At 36.7% G+C, this 22,656-nt stretch overlaps 1 protein-coding gene and 1 long non-coding RNA gene across 2 annotated transcripts in view; both read left to right on the top strand.

The window, feature by feature from the left end:
- ADGRB3 (adhesion G protein-coupled receptor B3) overlaps positions 1–22,293 on the top strand; it is a 446,607-nt gene extending 424,314 nt beyond the window's left edge. Inside the window, exons 28-31 of the mRNA XM_050972295.1 lie at positions 1,023–1,666; positions 11,336–11,371; positions 19,689–19,793; positions 21,710–22,293. Of these exons, the coding sequence (XP_050828252.1) occupies positions 1,023–1,666; positions 11,336–11,371; positions 19,689–19,793; positions 21,710–21,898 (974 nt within the window). The 3' untranslated portion in view covers positions 21,899–22,293. The remainder of the gene's footprint in view (positions 1–1,022; positions 1,667–11,335; positions 11,372–19,688; positions 19,794–21,709) is intronic.
- Positions 1–22,656, top strand: part of LOC127059378 (uncharacterized) — a 768,519-nt gene that overhangs the window by 608,093 nt on the left and 137,770 nt on the right. The window lies entirely within an intron of this gene.

The following is a 22,656-nucleotide window of genomic DNA, read 5'->3' as shown; positions in this document are numbered from 1 at the left end:
GTGTGAATGAATATATTTTCAACCAGGACCAGAAAATCCCTGTAGGCAGCTGGAATAAGCCCAGTAATTGATTACTTTAATTGTTTTCTACCCTTTTTCTTTCATTACAGATTTTGGATTATAAACTTACTTTATTTTTTTTCTTCTTTTTTTTTGTTTTTATTTTTTGTAATATAAATAATTGTGATTGAATAGATGCTTTGTTTTTGAAGCCATTCTTCAATGCTTTTGGAAATTTTGAATTTTATAACAGGATTAGTAACTTTTGCATGTAAACCTTGCCCCCAAAAAAATTATTGAATGTTGCTACAAGTTTGACCAGGAAGGTCTAGGCCTAGAACAGAAGTGGATTATGACTGCTATAAAACATGTTTATATTCTTTATAACCTTTCCAGATACAGTAAAATATTTTTTCTGATACCAATGGAATTTTTTCCCAACACGGTAATTCTTTTGTCACTTTTACTTAAAACATAATTTAACAGAGAAGATTTTTTAAAAGTCAGTAAAAAGGAACATTTAGGAGTTTAGGAACACATGCTCATAGTTATAATCTTATGGTAGGTCATTACAATGGATTGACAAAATTATTCTGCCTTACAATCTGTTTGACATTTTCCAGAAGGTTATGTGGAGTTTATAATGGCAGTAGGGATGTCATAGTGTATTTTTTTGGAAAACTTAATGAGTTCCACATGGCAGGCTTGTGCTTAAGCTGTAAGTCACCTAAAATCTATAGAAGTCAGAAGGAACAAATGAAGTGGTTTTAATTCCTATAAATGACTGAAGCTAGTCAGAGATCAGTGTCAGTTATACACAGTAAACTAAGAGAACAAAAAACCCAGCTCCACAGAAAAGCTTTTCCAAAAACAATATTTATAACATGAAAGTTAATAAGTAGAAAGAAAATATTTTAGAAGATGCACTGGTAAAGGAAGTACTGCTAGATAAAGCCACAAGAAAAAGCAGTGTTAGGTTGATATGGTTTCGTGCTCTAAGAATCCTCTTCTCTGGCCCACAGTTCTGCATAAAGACATTGGACCTTGCAGAGCAGCCACTATAACAGGAACACTTTCTAGAATTTCACTAAATGACGAAGAGGAGGAAAAGGGACCAAACCCAGAAGGAATGAGCTATTCAACGTTGCCTGGAAACATCATCTCCAAAGTCATCATCCAGCAGCCCACAGGTCTCCACATGCCTATGAGTATGAGTGAACTGGCCAATCAGTGCTTGAAAAAAGACAACAGCGAGCTGCGGAGGACTGTGTATTTATGCACTGATGATAATTTGAGAGGTGCAGACATGGACATAGTCCATCCTCAAGAGCGGATGATAGAGAGCGACTATATAGTCATGCCCAGGGGCTCAGTGAATACCCAGCCATCCCTGAAAGATGAAAGCAAAATGAATATAGGCATGGATACCTTGCCTCATGAAAGGCTGTTGCACTACAAAGTTAATCCCGAGTTCAATATGAATCCCTCTGTAATGGACCAATTTAACATCAATTTAGATCAGCATCTTCCCCCCCAAGAACATATGCAGAGTTTGCCGTTTGAGCCCCGCACAGCAGTGAAGAATTTCATTGCCTCAGAGCTGGATGACAATGCAGGATTATCAAGAAGTGAAACTGGATCCACAATATCAATGAGCTCTTTAGAGGTCAGTGGTGCATAAACAAATTGCATGCTCTGTTGTTCTAATTTCATGATAAGACAATAAATTGTGTCTTGTGTCTAAGGGGTGAAGCTAATGTTTTAATTCAGTGTAAATTATTGTTTGGGATCATACACTGCTGTTCATATTTCTCTTATTATCAGAAGTGTTTATACCTAGAAAACAAGACTAAAGTTTCAGAGCCAGTCTGTATGAAACAATATAGTTCTGGAGATTTAACATTCCACACGACTGCCGAGGATTTCGTGACCTACCAGGTAAAGTCCACTGGAAAATTCTGTGTTGCTATGAGAAGAAAAACTATTCCTGCAAGATACAAGTGCTAATCATTGGCCCTACCTGCAAGCACATGCAGTTGAAAATATTTGCCATTTTTTTGTTGACAATCATATCTGTCTCAGATATGATAGGTCTGATTCTGCTCTCATTGGTGTAAATCTTGGATTCTTCCATCCAAAAGTTCACCATTTACTGACTTAGCTTTGTTTGCATGTGCATGCAGGCATTGGTACAACTGATGTGTGCAATAGGTACAGGTGGGCTTCGTGTGGACTATCATAGATTCCTGTCAGATTGCAGAAGTGAACTGAAAAGCCTTTAAAAGGCTTTCAGTTATTACTACAATCTGTCTGAGAGATTTAAGCATTTTCAAAGTGAAAACTATTGAAATAAATGGTTAAGACCTAAGCATCAAATACTGCCATTCTTGTTAAGCTTTTACCTGTGAAAGCCAGGAGTGAGCTGGAGTTTATTTCATACTTGGACCTCCTTAAGAACTGGGAACACATTTCACCAGCACATCAAATGCGAAACATGGCATTTTGTGGGACCGAGAAAGACAAATGAGAAAAACATGGTACTCACTCATTCTCTGAAAGAAGTAATGCATGGAAAAAATTCTACTTTATTGTGCAAACTTGAAGCCATTAACTATTACTCTACAATTTTTAGACCCGTCTGTGTAGGGAAGTAGAGACTCGGGTATATTTTCCAATTTTTTAGATGCAACTGTAGCTGACACTTCATAAATGGTGGATACTTATGGATGTTTCTTTTAAAATGGAGTTGAAGTTTTATGAAGATGAAGTTTTATGAAGAGTTTGAGCAGAAGATCAGAATTTAGATTCTTTTTAAGAGATATTTTTACAGGCTTTGAAAGCAAAATATTTTCCATGTTGTTTATATTGTGTGTGTACTACAATAAGTTTTTACAAGACTTGATTTAACTTAAAAATTAATAGAAAATTACGTGTGTGGATCTGCAAGGAATCAAAAATTATCCATGTTTTGGTTGTTGTTAAAGTTAATATGCATAATCTTAAACAAATTTTCAAAATTATTTCTAAAAGATAGTTTAAGTTCTTGCCCTTTCAGTGCTCAGATAGACAGGCTCTTTCAAAGCAAGTCTACTTTGTTAAGGAAATTATTGCCTTCAGTTCAGGTATATTAGTTAATATATCTTAGATGGTGCACAGGAGTTCTCAAATTTAATGCAACCCCAGAAGCAGAATAGCTAAGGTCACCTTCCAGCAGTATTCTCTCCCAGCTATCTACAATGCCATCTTTCAGATCATTTTTGTCAGATATAGAGGCTTAAATCCAGCCCAGCTAATATTAGACATATGGATATGTGAGGAAGATTCATAATTCTTTGAGAAGATGGACATATATGCCACCAAACCCACTCTAAATAAATTTCTGGTGGTGCCTCTTTTCCTCTATTGGTGACAAAGTTCATATAGGACAACTTTAAAAAAAAATCAGATCTTAGTTAAGTTGTAAAAATTGTGACAATAGTTACTTCATCATACACAAAATTATATTTCCTGACACCACTTTGGAATATAGGCCTGAAAATCGATCAGTATAATGTACTGCTCCTTTAAAGTTATCTTTCTAACTGTATTTGCATCATATTTTAACTTTACCTCTAAGATGGGATGTAGACACGGAATCTCAGTCACCATTCTGTTTATCATTTTTACACTCAGGAGGGACTACTGAGTTTGTAGTAGAAAATGCAGTAAAATATTACAAGATAGTAAATATGTAGCTTCTTCTACCTTGGGAAGCATACAAGGTTTAGCAGGCTGTATTTTGGTCCAGAAAGCCAGTTATGTTTGTAAACCTCATGAAACCCAGTATAATCCCATGCATTAGGAAAAAAAGCACAGATATTAGGGCAGGTCAGAAATGAAAGAAAGTGGTTTGGCTTTTGTGTCTGCCTTTGTGATTCCCAACATTACTTGATGAGGATGTGCTGCACTGAACTGAAGATAAGGATGTGCTGCACTGAACTGAAGATAGGAACATGAAAGAATATTGCCTGCAGAAGAAAATCAGAGTCACAAGCAGATCCTGATAAGCAGATCCAGCCAGATAAAGAATGTGTTTGTGTTTTTACTGTGCAGGTGTGTAAAAAGCAAGGGTTGAGGCAAAGCGCAAAATGTTACTGGCTGGAACTGACTAGCTGGACTAACTTTTGTGGCTGCCTTAAACAAAGTAAAAATGGGAGGGCAAGGGATTTGGTTTTTGGAAGATTGCAAGACTTTTCAAAAGACAGGGCTTTGTCAGACATTATGCAGCAGCAAAACCTGCAGCAGGACATTCAAGATCACCCTGCCCACCTCTTTCTTGACAGAGCATGACTAGACCAGCTGTAAAGGAGAAGATCTGAGCAGCAGAAAGCTTCCCCCTCCTATCAGCTTGTAGTTGGAACACAGCTACAATATCAGCACAAAAAACTTACATCCTGACTTCTAACCCTGAAGGGAGGATCCACCAACCCTACCATTAAATATCTAAATGTAGACATTCCCCTTCTGAAATGGAAAAAGAGCTTTTCACATTTGGCTTCCCTATAGAGTCAATTGAGACAAATAGCCATTTTTAGGCCACTTTTAGACATCTGCTCCAGGATGAAGTAAATTACATACCTCAGTGCATGTTTGTCTTTTCAGATTCCATAGAGGAAGCCAGAATAAGTAGATTAAACACAAGCAGCAAAAAGGTTGATGTCCTAAATTTAGTCAGTTGCATCCTACTGTTTGTCACAAACTTTCTTCTAAAACTTTTATATCTATTTTTTTTTCTGAAGGAATTGCTTAGATATGAAAAATTAAATGCTTTAATTTATGTCCGGAGGAATTTTAGTTTGCAAAAGATAGTTTGAGAATGCCATAATATTTACATACAAGAATTGCCCAGATAAGTATAAATTTAAGGATGTGCAGATTCGCAATGTGCAAATCAGTGATTTTTATTTTATTTGGTATGCACCCAACAGTACTTATGTGATTATAGGCACAGGCAGGCATATTAGCACAACACAGAGTTTCTGAGGAGGACTAATCAAACATCTGGTTAATCTCCTGAACATTCCTTATATGCATGGATTAAAACTGGCTTTGCTACCTTGGCATCAAAGTGGCTTGTAGTATGCTCCTTCAGTTCAAAGTGTTTTGATTTTAATGAAGAGAACACTCAACACAGTCTTTTGGAATGGTTTTTGTTTTGAAAATGTACACTGAGTGTTGTGCTCATTAAAATGAAATTACTTTGAAGTCAAGTATTGCATTCCCAGACACTTAGATGCAGAGGAAAGTTAGGAAGTTTAAATGTAGAGGAAGAAGCTGATCTAGGAAACATATCTCCAGGAAAAGTAATTAATGTCTTTTTATTGAGCAAAAAAAAAAAAAAATGGATGAAGAAGTAGATACCAGTGAAGAGACTTGTATTGTTAGCTTTGTGGAAGAGGAATGAATGGTTCTTTGAAGGGAACTATGGTTAGTGTAGTGTGAGCAGAAATGGAAAAGAGCTGAAAGAAGACAAAGACTATAAAAAATTATAAAATTAAGGATATGCAAACACAGGCAATAGAAACATTTATTAAGGGAGGGGTGGGGTGGGGAAAGGTCATGTGCTTTACAAGAACAGGAAGGAAGGACTTCACAAATATATTTTTGTCACATAAAAAACTGGAATTCTCTTTCCAGACTCTCACCTTCTTTATTTTTCTGTCTCAGATTCTGCTGTGAGATCTTTATGTGTAGTAAGTTGATTTTGTGACCAAATTAATCCTTCTGTCTTCATTTATGAGAGCTCTTAATACATTCAAAAACAGTCAACACTGTAGGTCCTTGGCCAAATCACTGACAGGGGATTTAAGGAATAAAATACTGTTACAGCTGAGAAAATAAAGGGATATGTTTAAGACAGTGAAATGCAAAGAAAAATTAAAGACAGGTAAAGATAAAGAACAGAAAAAAGACATTAAAAATACATTTAAAAAAAAGGTGGGAAATATGGCAGAAATGGAGAAAAAACAAAATGAAGGTATTAGGAAGAATGAGATAAAAACAGCAGGGAAAGAACAAGATCTAAGATAATAATAATAAAATCCCCAAACCAGGAAAAGTAGGGAAAAAATGTAAAATTAAAATAGTCAATCTCATCAATAAAGTACCAGAGCATCAGGCAGAAAAGAAAAAGCAAAATGTTGTGAAGTCATTTTGACATGAGAAGTAAAAAAAAAGAGAGAACAAAAATATAGAGATGAGCACCACAGGAATTTCTTCTTTATCATTTTTCCCCATTGCATTTATTTTCAGACATTCTGTATCTCAGATTTCTATCCCTCCCATTCCTCATTTCATTCTTCAATAAGCTGTGGAGACAGCTCTTGCCAATTTTGTGACTCTCAGTAAAATGAAGTCTAGCCCTATAACTACCCTCTCTTTCTTTCACTTGAGCAAGTAGGTTCCAGAGTCCTCTGACTTCAGAAATTGATGCAGCTTATTTTCAGGGTGTCTTACAGAAGTGGGGGTAGAATCAGGCAGAGTTTATTGTAGTAACTGAAGATGTGAAGAACTGAAATTTTAGTCAGTCTTGTAAAATGCAGCATATATTGCAGACTATATATTATTATTGCCTATTTAACAAGTGCTACATTTTCTCTCAAAGCATTCAGAAACACAAAGCAAGTGGTCATAGCTGATTGAGTAAATAAATATGCAAGCTGCCCTATAAAAACAGGGAGCAGCAGGCCATAATTATTTGTCAGAATACTTTTAAAGTGAGATCTCTGAAGTTATGTTTATGCTGTGTATTGGCATACTAAATTTGCTAGTGTGTTTTAAGGACTTAAAATTCCCACATTAAATTTTTTTTTCATTAATATTTGCTGGCTTTATGTCTAGCTCATATTATGAACTAGTAGCCAACAAACTCCTATTCAAAAACTAGAGTGTTTTTCAGTTGTATATACACAAAAGGCATTTAAAATCAAAAACATCTCTCCATGTTCCACCTTTATATTTCTGAGGGCCAAATAAGTTTTCTCTTTACTTTTGTTCTGGGAAAAAATCCTCCTCAGGCTAAGATCTTGTATGTCAAATCTCATCTCAGAGTGAATTATAAACTGCTGATAATAAGACTTTGTATTAATGGAAGCATGGTTATAGCCCTCTCTATAATATGGTATCTGGTTTCAATTATGCTTTGCACAATGAAATATATCTTTAGGAGTATCTGATGTAATTAATCAGATGGTGGTGTAATGCAGAGTAGAATAAGGAGAAAAACAGGCATTTGTCATTTTACAGACATGGAGAGGCATTTTATTAGTCTTTAGGCAGGAGCAGCTCTTTCCTGGTGCCAGTGGATTAGTGTGTGCTGGTGTATGGAAATTATTCTTCAAAATTCTATTTTTGTCCCTCAGCAGAGTTTAGAGTTGTTCTGGAAATACACAGAGAAGCTACACATGATTAGCACAAAGTAAAATTGATTTAAAATAAATTACTACCACAAATCTCTTTTCACAGAGTTTTATTTTGGCTCTGGCATGAAGGGTAAGGGTTGTTTTCTACGTAAAATGGGTTTTATCAATTAAGATTAAAGAGACATAGAAATCAGAGATGGAAAAAATCTTGTCAGGTCATCTTTTCTATCAGTGCAAGAACACTCTACAATATATTTCTCTAAAACATAGTCAAACTTCACTTTCAAGACTACAGTGAAGGGCTTCCACTGTTTCCCTTAGTAATCATTGCATAGTTATGTAAACTTACTCTTTTTCCCAATACCAATTCTGATTTTTTCCAGGTTTTTCCCATACCAGTTTTGTTTATCAGTGTTTATATCCTTCTAAAGTTTCTGTACAAGCTTCTTCCAGAGACAAAGCTACATAAATCTGCATCACTCTTTTATCCTTTCCTCCTAAAAGTACTTTTTGCTGCTAGTCTCCTCTGAAATTTCCCCGTTTATGGGTAAGATTTGGCTGCTTATAGTGTAGAGCAGCAACGCAGAACTGTCACTGGAGTTGACAGAGAGGTCTATCACACCCTTGCCTGCTTAAATTTATCCCTTTTTTGTAGCACTGGTAATTGTACATGGGTTGAAGCCTACCCATCCCCCTCATTTTTTCAGAATTATACCAGCTAACTCCCAGCCACTGACTAATTGCATGGATCTTCAGGTTTTTATACACTCCTAGGGATGCTACACACTCCCTTTATTACTGACCTTTGCAGTTCTCCAGCATTTGGGGCTCTTCAGCTTAGAGAACAGATGAATGAGGAGCAAATAGGAAACTGATAGTCATACCTCCTATAATATCAAAAAGAGAAACATCAATGAAATGTTAAAGGGATAAACAACATCATTTCCATGTTTTACATCTTTAAATTGTGGAATTCACCACCCCAGTACATTTTAGATTTCAGAATAAGCTCCTCCCAAGGAAAATCTGAAACTACTGTAGACTTACGGAAGGTATTGTGGTAGAAATGTGATTTTATCCTTGCCCTTCTCTATATCATACCTGAAATATCATAGCAGGACCTGGTCAAATACAAAATACTAAATGAGGCAAACCATAGATAATATCCTTTGCAGTTTTTTATTTGTGTTCTTTTAACATTAATACTCAAGTGAATCTCCAGCTGATTCTTGGGAAAAACCCACCAACTTCCAGTGTAATTTTTGTGTTACTAAAATAATTCTTAGTTTTGCAGGTGCATAAAGGGAACAACTTTTGGAAAGAAACATATTGGTGTGACCATTTCAGCAGCTTATTTGACACAAGGAAATTTCCCCCTTACTCAACTCAGTTGCCTTTTGTCAGTTTAATGTGTAGAATGAGCTAGATGGTTGATTTCTGAAAGCATTTAGGTACGTGTGGAAAATATTTTCATCAGCCAAAAAAGACATAACAAACTTCATATAAGAGAAAAAGAATATGTGCAGTCACAATTAATGCAATTATTTTAATTGCTGTTATACATCATACAGAAACTAGAACAATTGAGTAAAATTTCAACTTCCAGTTGAGACTGAAGGGAAACTCCTTCATCCTGTAAGTTTCCCAATGACTTCATGCTTCTAAATACATTGCCCCTCTCAAAAAATAACACTGTTGTCATTTCAGGACAGTGCCATAGCAGCCAGGAGGACTTGCTTGTGTACCTAGTGGTGTCAGTGACAGTATTGTAAATAACTTTCCATGGTTCAGGATCCCATTTATAACCAGCATCCTTTGGTTTTCAAAACTTGTAGAACTTTGCTGCTCCTGTGGCAGTTGCACACATTTTGTTTTATGCTCAGGCAGCACTTGTGCTGTATTTCATTGTGTGCAGCCATGCAAAAAACGTGAAACACAAGCACAGAACTTTTTTTCCTTACTATTTAAGTTTAAAATCAATGTTTTGGTGGTAGGTTCTTCTTGAGCCCTAGAAAAATCTCACTGAGAAAAACCTGCGGTATATGATCTGTTTGCTCAAAACTGGTGTGAACTAACAGCAAAATTGCAATATTTGCCTCTCTCTGACAGTACCACAACTGAATATTTTGCAATCTGTTAGTTATGTATTTTCACCATATAAACAGTGATAGAATTGTCTGGGTGCAAAACCTAATAATCCAGCTATGCCGGGAATATTTTCACTGCAGTCAAGCACTCAAAGCAATATACAAATGTTTCAATTTTACAAATCACAGTACCCAGCCAACTGAACATTTTTTCCTAAATTTTCTATATTTTTACTTAGGATTCAGTGGAATCAGGTTTATTGCTGAACTCAAACTTAAAAATAGCTTTTTCAAACATTTTTCAAAGTTACTTCGGGAAATTTCACTGCATTATCTGTGGTACATGCTTCTTATTTTGTAGCCACTGAGCCTTTTCAGTGATAGATGTAGTCTAATTGTACCTTAAAAGTAGATCATTCCTCATCACAAATGCATAGATTCTCTTTAAATCAGGCCTTGGTGATTAAAGATAGCTTCTCCAAAGCTTGTTTTGTTGGTTGTTTTAATTAGACTGTTCTTTTATAGAGCCTCAGAACCCTTTAGGCATCAGAGTGCCAACAGTGTTGCAGTAATATTCCTTATATTATTGTGGATTGGAGCATTAAAATTTTACTACAAAACCAGACAACATATCACAAAGTGGTATAATCAAGGGCTCAGAGACCAAACATCTTCCACTTTTTACAGCTGGAAGACTTGTAAAATCATTCCTTTCAATTTCAGGAAAATAAAGCAGCTTGCTAAAACCTGCAGGTTTGTTAAACCAAATAAAATCAAAATCAGAAACATTCTTCCTCTTGACTTAATGAGTTTGATTCTTCTTCACTGAAGAAATTAAATGCAGTGTGAAAAGGTTCCTTCACCGTGACTTAAAGCCATCATAACCTATCATAAAAATTAGGGTTAGGCTTCAGCAGCAAGCCTTTTTGGGTTTGGTAGTACTTTTTTCTTCTTTAACCCTCCTTCCTGAAGATGAATGTATCTTTTTTTTTATTCTCAATTTTTTTGCATTCTTTTCAGCTCTCACAACCTAGCTTCTTCTTTCTACATCTCTTTAATCTATTGCAAGCCATTTAATTTCCAACTTTAAAAGAAAAAAAATTATCTCCTCATTATAATATTTCTGCTTCTTTTTGATATAATTTGACTTTATAATTGATTTCTTTTTGGATCTAAAAAATTCTGTGCTAAATTATTTGTAACATGTCTAAGCAATCATATTCTGTTGCATTTTATACAAGTGATTACTTCACTAGTAAATCATTCTTGCTTTATATCAGATGCTTTGAATCAGATTTGTCATAAGTTTAAAACAAAGTCATTGCTTTCTCCATTCAGATTGCCATTGCAACCAAACAAGCTGAAGCTGTGGCTTCGGCTTGATTTTGCTGTCATTTATTCCATTAAAATCAATGGAGTTGTACCAATGTAAGCTTGATGTAGGAAAGAATCAATTTCTGTAAACCTATAAAAAGTCTAAATCATAGATATGTATAGGTACCTGTGTAAAAATGTATAAATATGATTATAATTTTCAAATACCACAGAAAGTATAGAAATATTTTATACACCAACAGGTTCAATTGCATGCAATTAACATGCACATTATGCATCCCACTGAAATGCATTCAAGTTTATTTCAGAGAAAATATGATGATACTGGTCTAATAAACTATGCAAAGTCACACATTACTCTTAAATTATCAAGACAAAAATATCTATCTTCTTACAAAATACCTAATATATACCTGATAGGAAAAAAAGAATGTTATTTAGACTCATTAATATGATTTGAATAGTCCCCTTGTTAATAAAACCTCTTCTTTCTTTTTTTTTACTGCTTAATAGAGAAGAAAATCACGTTATTCGGACCTTGACTTTGAAGTAAGTTTTACTGAATTATTCCTGAATATTAAAAGTATTTTCCTAAAAGTAAATGTGAAGTGTTCATTTTAGGAGATTTTAGCCTTCTGGCGTAGTAAATGCGATAGGGTTGTTCAATTGGTACTGTACAGAACATGATGAACAATTCATTAAAACTACTTTGGTGCAACTTGTTTGCAAAATATTCTGAGATCAGACTGTCATATTGCAATATTAACCATCATGATTTCAGTTTTTAAATTCTTTGCCTTTTCATTTTCATCTGGGTTTGGTTTTTTTGATTTTTTTTTTCTCTTTTTTTTGGCTGGCTATCTACTTACTGAAAAAGCGTGACACTTTTATAGGACAGGCTAAATCACAGCAGAAGTTTGCTTTGCTGAAGAGATATTCAATAATTTCTTTCATCTTTCTTCAATACTACTTTACTGAAATACGACTTTCACATCCAAGTAGTGATTATGAATGTGTCAAATTTTGAATGACGTAGTGCTGCAGGTGTCAAAGCTTATGGATCACATGTTATATAAAAAATTAAGTTCATGTAAGGTTCTTTAGGTTGGATATGCATAATTTCCAACTTAGATCCTGTCAAGTGAGAAGGTTTAGTTGTGTTCATTAATGACCATTTTGTTCTCAGTCAATACGATTAAGTCTCTTAGAGGTTTGATTGAAGTTTTCTCTGATTTCTACCAGAAGGAATACAGCAGTTAGCTTTCAAGGGGCTGTGCATAATTTCAGGTTTTCACATAGGTTGTCTATTCATGCACAGAAGTAGTTTGATATAATACATTTTGTGTGTCTCCAAAGAAACTGAACAAATTGTGGGCTAAAATTTGAAAGGCTGTGATCAGCACATATCAACCATAACTCAAAAACTCCCGTTTGCAATTACCCTAAATATGCTTTAGGATAAATGCATAAAAAGGAAGAAGAAATACAAGAAACAATAACAAAATTCTGATGAGCAAGCAACTCTAAAATTAAATTCAATCAGAAGTTTTATAACTGTAATGATATAAAGAATTCTAAACTTTAGTGGGTTTTGTCATTGAAAAGTAGAAATTTTATGGTGAGAGCATTCTCTGTGGCAACAGATACTAAAACATTCTTCCTGTCACTCAGGAGCATAATCCAACACCAAATAAACACCAACAATGTGGTACACATTCTGCTCTCAGGAAACAGGATTCCTCATTACATATTTTCTCTCGACTCACATGGTTTCACAGACTCACAAAATGGGTCATGTTGGAAGGGATCACAGAATAGGTCATGTGGTCCAACCTCACTGCTCAGGCAGTGTCATCCTAGAGCACAGGACTGTGTCCAGATGGCTCTTGAATAGCCCCAGTGAGGGAGACTCCACACCCTCTCTGGGCAGTCTGTGCCAGCGCAAAGTCACCTGCACCACAAAGATATTCTTCCTCATATTCAGGTGGAATTTCCTGTGTATCAGTTTCTCTTGTCCTATTGCTTGCCCATTGCCTCTTGTCCTATTGCTTGGCACCACGGGAAAGAGCCTGGAAACCTCCTCAACACCACTTTTTAGATACTGATGGACAGTGATAAGGTCCACTCTCAGTTGTCTGTTTTCAAGGCTGATCAGGCCCAATTCCCTCAATCTTTCCTCAAAAGATAGATGCTCCAATCCCTTAATCATCTTTGTTGCCCTCCCCTAGACCTGCTCCAGGAGCTCCATGTCCCTCTTTTACCAAGAAGCCCAGAACTGGAGTCATAACTCCAAATGTGACCTCCCAGGGCCGAGTAGAGGAGCAGGATCACATCCCTCAACCTGCTGTCAATATTCTCCTAATGCACCCCAGGACACCTTGGCCTTCTTGGCCACAAGGGCACTATTGGCTCATGGAGAACTTGTTATCCATGGTGCTTCTTCCATGTTGTCCATGGACACCCAGGTTCTTCTCTGCAGAGCTGCTTTCCAGCAGGTCAGCATCCAACCTGTCCTGGTGCAAGGGATTATTCTTCTCCAGGTGCAGGATCCTGCACTTTCCTCTGTTGAGTTTCAGACAGTTCTCTGCCCACCTCTCCAATGTGTCCTGGTCCTTCTGAAGGGCTGCACAGCCCTCTGTGGTATCAGCCACTCCTCCCAGCTGTGTGTTGCTGTTTATTTACACCTTTTTATAAACTCATTTGCAATATTGCTGTTCCATGGCCTAGTATTTTTAGAATTACTATTAAAATGCAGGAAATACATTTTTGTAAAAAGGAAAGAATGGGGCCACTGGGAGTGAGTGCTGAGGAACTGAGAGCATCAGCAATACTGTGCCAGTTGCTACTGTGTTTTACAAGTATTGTAAAACACAGTAGCAACCCCATCTCACCCCCGAGCTTTATGAGTTTTCTGATTAAATCTGTGGACTTTTCTGTATCCTTACACATAGCATGGCTGTCTAAGGTAAAATAAAATAAAAAAGCCAAAAAATGTTGAGATAATGTAATGTGGCCAAAATGCTGTTCTTTGGATACCCCAGAGCAGCTTGACTGCAAAATGGAATACAGTCTGGAGGTGAGATCAAGCAAAAGGGATTGAACATACTACTGAAATGTTTAACACTTTCTCTGCTTTGTCTGTGACCAGTGCCAGCTGGCACTCTCTGAGACAATGCCCTTCCATATTTCTGAGGATTCCAAATCATAAAATGACATGGGTGTGGTTCTGAAGATAACAAATGTTAAGTATGTAGTGTGGACAAGGGTGGGACAAGTTTGGCTACTTCTGTCCTTTTCCTTTTAATGCTCTCTGCAGTCTCTACACCCTCAACATTTCACACATGTCTCTATATACATTCAAGACAAATACTCCAGCTATGTCTATCTTAAAAAATTAGGCATTTGAGGGAATATTCCTGTGTGCCAAAAATGGCAGCTTTTAAATGGATTGGTTTTTAGAAAGACCTTCACTATTTTCATCTGGACCGCCCTTGTGTCTCCAAGAAGTTCTTGAGTGTCATTAAGGAACTCAGTTCAATCTGGGTGCCATTCACAATAGACAATTTGCTTTCAGACTAAGAGAATTTAATAGAGTTTAGTTTTCATGGACACCATTCCATGTTAGATGTTGCCAGAAAATAGTCTTGGACATGTTTGTCTTATTACTATATACTTACTCATGGTTTCATCCTTAAAAAAAAAAAAAAAAAAAACAGAAAAGAAGATTATTTTAGTAGCTTCCAATGGAACATTCACTTTATTATAAATAATTTGAAAGAAAAGCAATAAAATTACATTAAAAAAACCATGAGAAAGGCCATTTTCCTCCAAGAGCCACAGAAGAAACACAAAGCCATCTGCTATGCAATATGAACACAACTAGACTAAGACTGTATAACATCACAAAATACTCTCTGTCTCTGTTATCCTCAATACATGCAGAAATACAGATATAGTTTTAAGGGCCTTTGCAATGGATTATAAATAATGAAAGTCCCATGTCTGTATGGGTTCTGTTATAGAAAATGTGTCTCAGTCAAAAGAAAAGGAGAGAGAAAAGGATGGCATCAAAGCTGGCACGTACTTACCATAGATCTCAATGTGGTTAGAGAGGGGGGTATCAAAACTGGGCACCTGTATCTTGTTTTCCCTTTTTAAATAGCTTGCCATTATATTCTTAAATGATCCTTTCATGTAGGAAAAAGAAAAAAAAAAAGAAAAGACAGAGTGTAACAAATAGGGCTTAGTCTGTCAGCAGGAAATATTTCTGCTACATAATATACTGTCCACAGTTAGATTTTGTAAAACACTGACTAATCTAGTTGAACTTCAGAGTTCGCTAAATGAACAGTCAACATAAAACAACCTTACAGCTCTTTTCTTGCTATTAATAAAGATAAGTTTGGACTCATTCATGCAGTCTGGTGTCCAAAACATGAGCAAAATTATTGGTCTGGACATTTTGGATCCTCTCTGCCACAGGCTGTGCTAACCCCAGCTAAGTGCCCTCCACCTTCTGTCATTTTTTCTTTACAAATGGACAGGTAGCTTTTTCATTAAGTCTCAGCACTAACAGTTAGCTGTCGGATCAAATAAAATTCATTCTAATTATGTTGAACAGAAATACAGATGCTGTAGAAATTCCCAGGAGAGCTTTATAATAGGTGAATGTTGGCAGTTACAAAAACATACAGGAGAGCTAAACAGTACAATTGGCATGCATTTTAGGATTCAAGATAACAATTACATTTACATTCTATGAGAAACTCTGACTTTTGGATTTCCCCAGTCACCCCACTCTCTCATTTCTATCAGCCACTCATTGGATCTACTCTGTTAACAACATTTATGCCAAATAATTCAGAAAATGCCTTATTACCCTGATCACCAGGATTCAAGTCATCTCTAGGTCTGAGGGAGAGCAAGGATACAGAGAGCAAAAGTAAATAATAGACTGCTTTCTTTCCACAAATCAGTAGACTTGCACCAACAGTAATGCTAAATTAATCACTGGTTGGTGGAGCTGCATTCTTTCAGAATTTCATCTGCCATAGCTATTTATTATAATACTGCTATAACTCGTTAAAGTTTAAAATCATTCTCTTATCAACCTGAAGACATCTCTTTAAGGCAAATGTAAAAAAAAAATATGCCTGCAGGTAAAAATTATTTCCTGTTCCCAAGTTTGGCAACTGATCATACCTATAACATCTTGAAACAACAGCACATTTCCATAAGAGGGCTGGGAAGGCATTCCCCCATCTGTTCTTTCAAGTTAGCTGCTTTGTACAAGATTTGAGAGAGAACATTTTTAACTGCAACAATGTAGAAAATTTCCAAGGCAAATTAAATTACCTGGTAGTGGTGATGATGATGATGATGATGATATTGTTATTTATGAGACTGACCACAAATCATAGAATCACTGAATAGCTTAGGTTGAAAGGGGCCTTAAAAGTCATCTAGAGCCAAGCCCGAGACACTGGCAGGAACACCTTCCACTAGACTAGGCTGATCCTCATCCAACCCAGCCCTTAACACTTCCAGTAATGGGCCATCCACAACTTCTCTGGCTACCTGTTCCAGTGTCTCATCACCTTCATCAGAAAAGTCTTTTTTTCTATATCTAATCTAAACCTGCCCTCTTTCAGCTGAAAGCCATAACCACTTGTCCTGTCACTATATGTTCTTATAAGAAGTCCTTCTCCAGCTTTCTTGCAGGCCCCCCTTCGGTACTTCAAAGCTGCTGTATGACTTCCCCAAAGCCTTCTCATCTCTATTAGAGATGAAGAGCCCCAATTCTCACAGTCTGAATTCATAGGAGAGGTCCTCCAGCCCGCTGATCATTTTTGTCACCCTCCACTACACTCATTCCAACATGAACCTTTTGTTGGGAACCCCAAAGCTGAATACAGTACTGCAGGTGGGGTGTCATTAAATATTCATGAGTATATTTGTCTTCAGTTAGAGTTCAGCTAAAGCCCTGTCATAAATAAAAAAGGGAGCTTGTTGCAGAGTTATGTTCTAAGTTCTCCCCATCTTGCTGACAGCCATCCACACTGAATCCTTTTCTGTGAGTAGGTGATCATCAGAGTAAGGCCTAGACTCTTCAAAACACATACTCTATCTGACTTAAGAGTGGGGGTAGAAATGTGGAATGGGTTTCGATTCCTCTTGACCCCCTTTAGGGTGTGGGGCACAAGAGTTATGGAACCTTCAGGAGGCACCACAAGAAGATGTGTGTCTGCAGCCCGGTGGCTGACTCTGGTGCTTCTGGCAGGGATGCAGCATCAATGGGCAACTGCACAGCTGCACCTAAAGAAAAAAAGGCAGCACAAGGTCATTTCCAATCCTTTTCAGATCCTGATGCTACTACAGTCATCCTAGTATTAGTGGTCAAGATCTCCAGCTTTGTATTGTTGAAAATTGGTATTTCTAAGGTTAATAAAGGGCTGCTGTCCACATAGCCCATTTAACAGAGAAAACAGAATAACACTCCACAAATACTTTGTAAGTTGTTTTCTCATAAAAGAGAAAGAGTTACCCAAGAAAGTATATTTTCTAGAAAGGAGATAAGATGGTGCTTTCTAACCAAAAATTTTTTAAAAGTCTAGAAATTGACCGTTAAAGTTGGAAATTTGAGTTGCTGCACCTTCAGTTCAGATTGTTCTTTATAAGCGATAGGGAGGGAGTGGGTGTCAGTGGGTAGGAATTATGGAATGGAAGCCAGGAAAACACAAAGTAACCAAAAGATCCATGGGTACATGTTCATACCAGTCATGCTGCTATTAAGAATAAAATGTAAAGATTTTTTTTCCTGGCAGACTTCCCGGTGCAAGTATTTTATTTCTCCTCCCACCTGCTTCTCCTCAGGAATAATGTAATGAACTGAGTAAGACATTTGCATTATTCATGTTTGCTGTTTAATGACATCTTGGGTCCATGATTAAGGAAAAGATATCAGAAAATAGCATTGTCTATATTCCCAGCTTTCTACTAAAAAGTTTCCAAATGGAGATACTTGTTTCACAGCCTTATGTTATTTCCTACTTTTTAGAGCTAGTGTTTTAACCCACCAAAACTGTTTTATTCCCATGACCATGTCTCCTTTTTTAAACCAATAATAATATTTGAGGTAGAACCTTTTTTAAAAAATTTTATGTATATGAAAATTGCTATATACTCCTGTCTACCATAGCAGCAATATCTGAAAATAATCCCTAGGAAGTCACTTAAGTAAAACTCCCCTCATAAAATTTGATAGCTATGTCTAGTTAAATTACCTTTTTCAAGGACTAAATTACCAAATACTGCAAAAGGTTTTCCCTTATTCACCCCACAACTCAAGTTAACAGGTCTTTAATTGCTGATGTCTCATGTCTCTTTGTGAGACATATTGCCAAACTTCTTTCCTCAGAAGTGAACAACTTTTTAAGCTACTGTGTGGCTATATTGAGGTTAATAAAGGTATTAGACAATAGCCACAGAAATTCCTGCCCAAAAGAGCACCCACATTTCAAGAAATCTCTAAAGACATAATGCAAATGAAAGACAAAGTTGGCATTGATAAAGGAATACTGGGAGTAATCTATTGCCACTCCATTTTAAAAGGTACTAACCTAGGCTTGGCAGGGGTGTTACTTGATGGAAAGGGTCACACTCAAGCACCACATACATAATTTTTCAGGGTTTCACTCACAACTCCAGGGAAAATAAGGCTTGACACAAAATCAGGACTTGCACAAAGTCCTGTGGTCCTGCACCTCATGTGTCAGCATTCCTGGCTGCTGCCCTGGCTGTAATTCAAGTTCAAGCAGTTACAAAGCTTAAGAAAAGCAAAGCCAAGCCCATTCACTTGGACTGAGGTGAAGCATCCTCAGACCCTCCCATCCCCAGACCATCCAGACCACAGAACCATGAGACTGGTCAAACAGTAAGCAGCCTTCAGCTTGGCTCCAGAGGCTGCTCTAAATCCATAACTGAGCATGAATTCCCTTGAAAACAGCTCTGATGAGCATAGCTTACAATCTAGGCTTGAAAACAGCCAAGATTGCTTCACTCTCCAAGTAGCTGCCCAGGCAGATACATGGCTGAGGCCTGGGCACTGAGGTGTGCATTGTGGGGCTCTTTGGGGTCACCCCTCTTTGGGGTCACCCCCTTCCACAGGAATGCCAAAAATTCGTTTCTGTGGAAGAGTGCCCTCGGCATGGGTTAGAGGGAGAGCAGTTTCCAATTTCTTTGTCCATGAAATAAGAAAGCAAGTAAAATTGAAAAAAATATGCCTACTTTTCTTAATATGAATGCAATTTCAACTGCATTTTATGATGATTTGAATGACAAGAAGATGTCTAATTAAAAAGACATAACATTTGGGGGGTTTCCATTTTGAGCCAGGATTTCTGAGTTCAGCATTCTCATAAAAATTATTCCTACAGGGACTGTTAAAAAGTGCTGTTACTTTCCTACAGAAATTAAAATTTAAGCATCCATGCTGAAAACAGAAGTTCCAGAGAATATTCTTGATATGCAAGAGAAATATTCTTCTGAGAAATTGCCATTACTTTCAAGATACTTTCATGCTAACATTAGAGGCCCCTAATTTCAGCAACTCAATAAATGTAGGGTTAAAACAATCTCTTGTACACAGGAGGAGCATTAAACACAGCAGAGAGAATGGCCAGGGCAATTCACTTCCATTGGTCAAATCTATAGGGAAAAGATGACCCCGCCAAATTCAATTTGCTTTATTATGTTGGAAAAAGTAATGCTGCTCTTAAAAAAAAAAAAAAAAAAAAAAAAAAACCAAACACAAAACAAAACAACCAGATTCAATTATATATATAAGCAAGTATATTCCATTTTGCAGAAGGTCATGCATACAAGAAAGAGGCATATGGAATTGTTTCAAGAGTTAAATCAGAAATTTCAGACTCTGGACAGATTTCGGGATGTACCAAAATCAGGCAGTATGGTAAGTGTCCTTCTATTATATTTAAAATTTGGTGGATCCTAAACAACAGTGAAACAAGAGTCTTTTGACTCCAGTGCATTTCCCAAGAAGACCTCACCTTTAGGTACCTCAGAAATGAGAACCAAAGCTATTTTCAGTAATCCAGCCTATGACAAGACTCATTACATTCTACAATTAGACCATAACTAACTAACATCATTATAGATGACAAGTAATTGAGCTGTAGGGAATGCATTTCAAATCTGTATGTGCCTGCTGTATCTAAGGGCCTTTATACAGAGAAAGCAGCTCACTGATATAATTTGACCAATAAGGCTTTTCCTCTATCTAGGCAAGGAGGTAATAAATTAGATACTACAATCAAGTCCAGATGGGTTTACCTGTATGTGCAACTGTCCAGAAAGCTCACAAGATCTCTGTAATGCCATGTCTTTTCCAAAATAGATTTATAAATATTTACCATGGGAAAAGCAAAAATTAAATCACCCTGAGCTGAGGCTGCTATCATCATAATTCAAATTTATACACACACACTCATACACACATGCATAACACTCTGACTACACCTGATAATGAGAGCAGGGAAATCGTTTTTTTTACCTAATTAAAACAGCTAATTTAGTCTGACATACTTTTATCAGTAATATTTTGATTAGTAATTATTTTTATATAATTTTATAATGTAAAACTTGTATATTAAATGGAACTGAGCTAGAATTATTGTATTCTATAACTTTTTCAGAAGAGCTGCTTTCAGACATGAAGAAGAGGTATTAAGCAGATGTGAGGCCAATGGATTTACATCTTTTACATCATCTTAATCCAGCAGAAATTTAGCCCTGATTCTTTGATGAACCTTTATCTGTGATATGTGTTATTTTGTATCAAGTTCTCACTCACTCTCCCTTTTGAGATCAGCTGACATGTAACATTTTCATTTGTCTCCCTACTTGAGATTTGCTATTCACATAAAACTTGAATTAATTCAAAATCTCAAAGGGAATCTCAGTGGAAGAGTTGTGTTTACTCTGTTTCACATTGGTGCTGTGCTTTTGAAAAGTCTGCTAATAAAAGCTGCCTGGAGGAATGGTCTGTTTGTGAGACAGTCAGAGAGTGATCCAGGTACCTAAATACAGGCATCTTAGAGGCTATTTTAGACAGAGGTCTTGGTTTACAGCACAGTACAGGCAGCAATGATACAGGGCTCAAAGGAAATCTACACCTCTTGTGAAAGATAGTTGGAGATCAAGCAGAAAATTCAAAGGCATCTTAGATGGTGCAAATATATTGGATTTTAGCAACTAAATACCACCCATCATGTTACAGCAGAAATCTCTAATTAAATTGGTCCATAAAGTCTTTTACCTTATAAGAGGTAGCATTAAAAAAATAAAAAATCATTCAGTAGAAAATAACCACTTTTCAGTCTGTTAATCCTAATATACATGAGCTCATCCACCTGCAAGGCAAGGTGGCTCTCACAGCATTTTCAAGGTTTCTGTCATTCTGCCATGCACCTGCCACAATTTAAAATCCAGCTGGCAGTCTCTATTTCAAACCACTCCATATTTCAAGCCACAAACTCTTCTCTGTTACCATCCTTTCTCTTCTCCCGCTTTTCTCCCACTCTTAGAAAGATGTCTATTGGTACTGGATCTCTCAGCCCATTCCTCTCACACTGGTTCTTGTGAAAGAAAGGGCTTAGCTGGCAGCTCAGGTGAGGAGCCTGCCAAAGTGTTGATTGTTCGCAGAGAAAGAGTCGCAGCGGTGCCGAGCACCCGCCAGCCTGGCTCCCTGCAAAGCCATTTCCCCTCTCCAGCTTCTGTGTCTCATGAGAGCACGTCAGCAATCAGCCTCATAGATGGAAACTGCATTATTTCACCCTTGATTTTAATTCTTCTTTCTTTGGTCTTCAGGAGAACTCAGGACCGAGCAAGGCTCCATGGGACAGTTTCAAAACCACAGGTGACTACCAACACTATACAACGATAAATGTATTAGACACAGAGGCAAAAGATGCTTTAGAACTCAGACCAGCAGAATGGGAGAAGTGTCTGAACTTGCCTTTAGACGTGCAAGAAGGTGACTTTCAAACAGAAGTTTAACAAAAACGAACTGAACAAAACAGAAACAAAGTAAAAATGATTCATTGCACTGACAATAAAAAGACTTTGGGAATCCTGACGATCCTGACACTCCTGTCTGAACATTGCAACTCCTTTATGTCAGGCTCTTCCTGTGCCAAATGTCAGTGGTTTTTTCGTACAGTATATTCCCACTAGTGCGGCTAGTGGAGAACCAGGTGTACAATTCTTACCATCGTGTGTTGTAAGTACCCGTGGAATGGATTTGTAAGGTAATCTTTATAGATAAACCTCAAGCAACGATTCATGTTGTAACAGCTTCATTTGGTTTAGTTTTCAAAAAACTTCACCATGAAGCACAATGTATATATTTATGCAGTTTTTAAAGTTTATAACAGTCTGTTTGGCCATTACTACACTTTTTACTTTATAATATAAAAGCAAAGTTTTTGTCATTAAATGAATGTCTGTTGAGCTACATTCTTCATTGCTTTAAATGCAATAAAGTAATAATCTCACTTTTATATGAATAATATATTTCACATCTTTATTATTGCAGTTTTCTCTGGAAAGCTCAGAATAGCTTTCTCTGCTGCAGCTGTGTATAAAATATTTAAAATGTTGTATGGTGTAAATAAACCTTTGTCTACATATCAGTTTCCTAGTGCATTTTATTCCATACTGTTTGTCTTAAATTTAAATATTTATGAAATTTTCTATAAAACACAAGTATTGAATATGTATTTGCAGCTTTAATACCATGTTGTATGTAGCTTCTG

The sequence above is a fragment of the Serinus canaria genome, chromosome 3 (assembly GCF_022539315.1).
Source record: "Serinus canaria isolate serCan28SL12 chromosome 3, serCan2020, whole genome shotgun sequence".
NCBI classification, from domain to species: domain Eukaryota; kingdom Metazoa; phylum Chordata; class Aves; order Passeriformes; family Fringillidae; genus Serinus; species Serinus canaria.
This window is presented reverse-complemented; position numbering and strand designations above follow the sequence as displayed.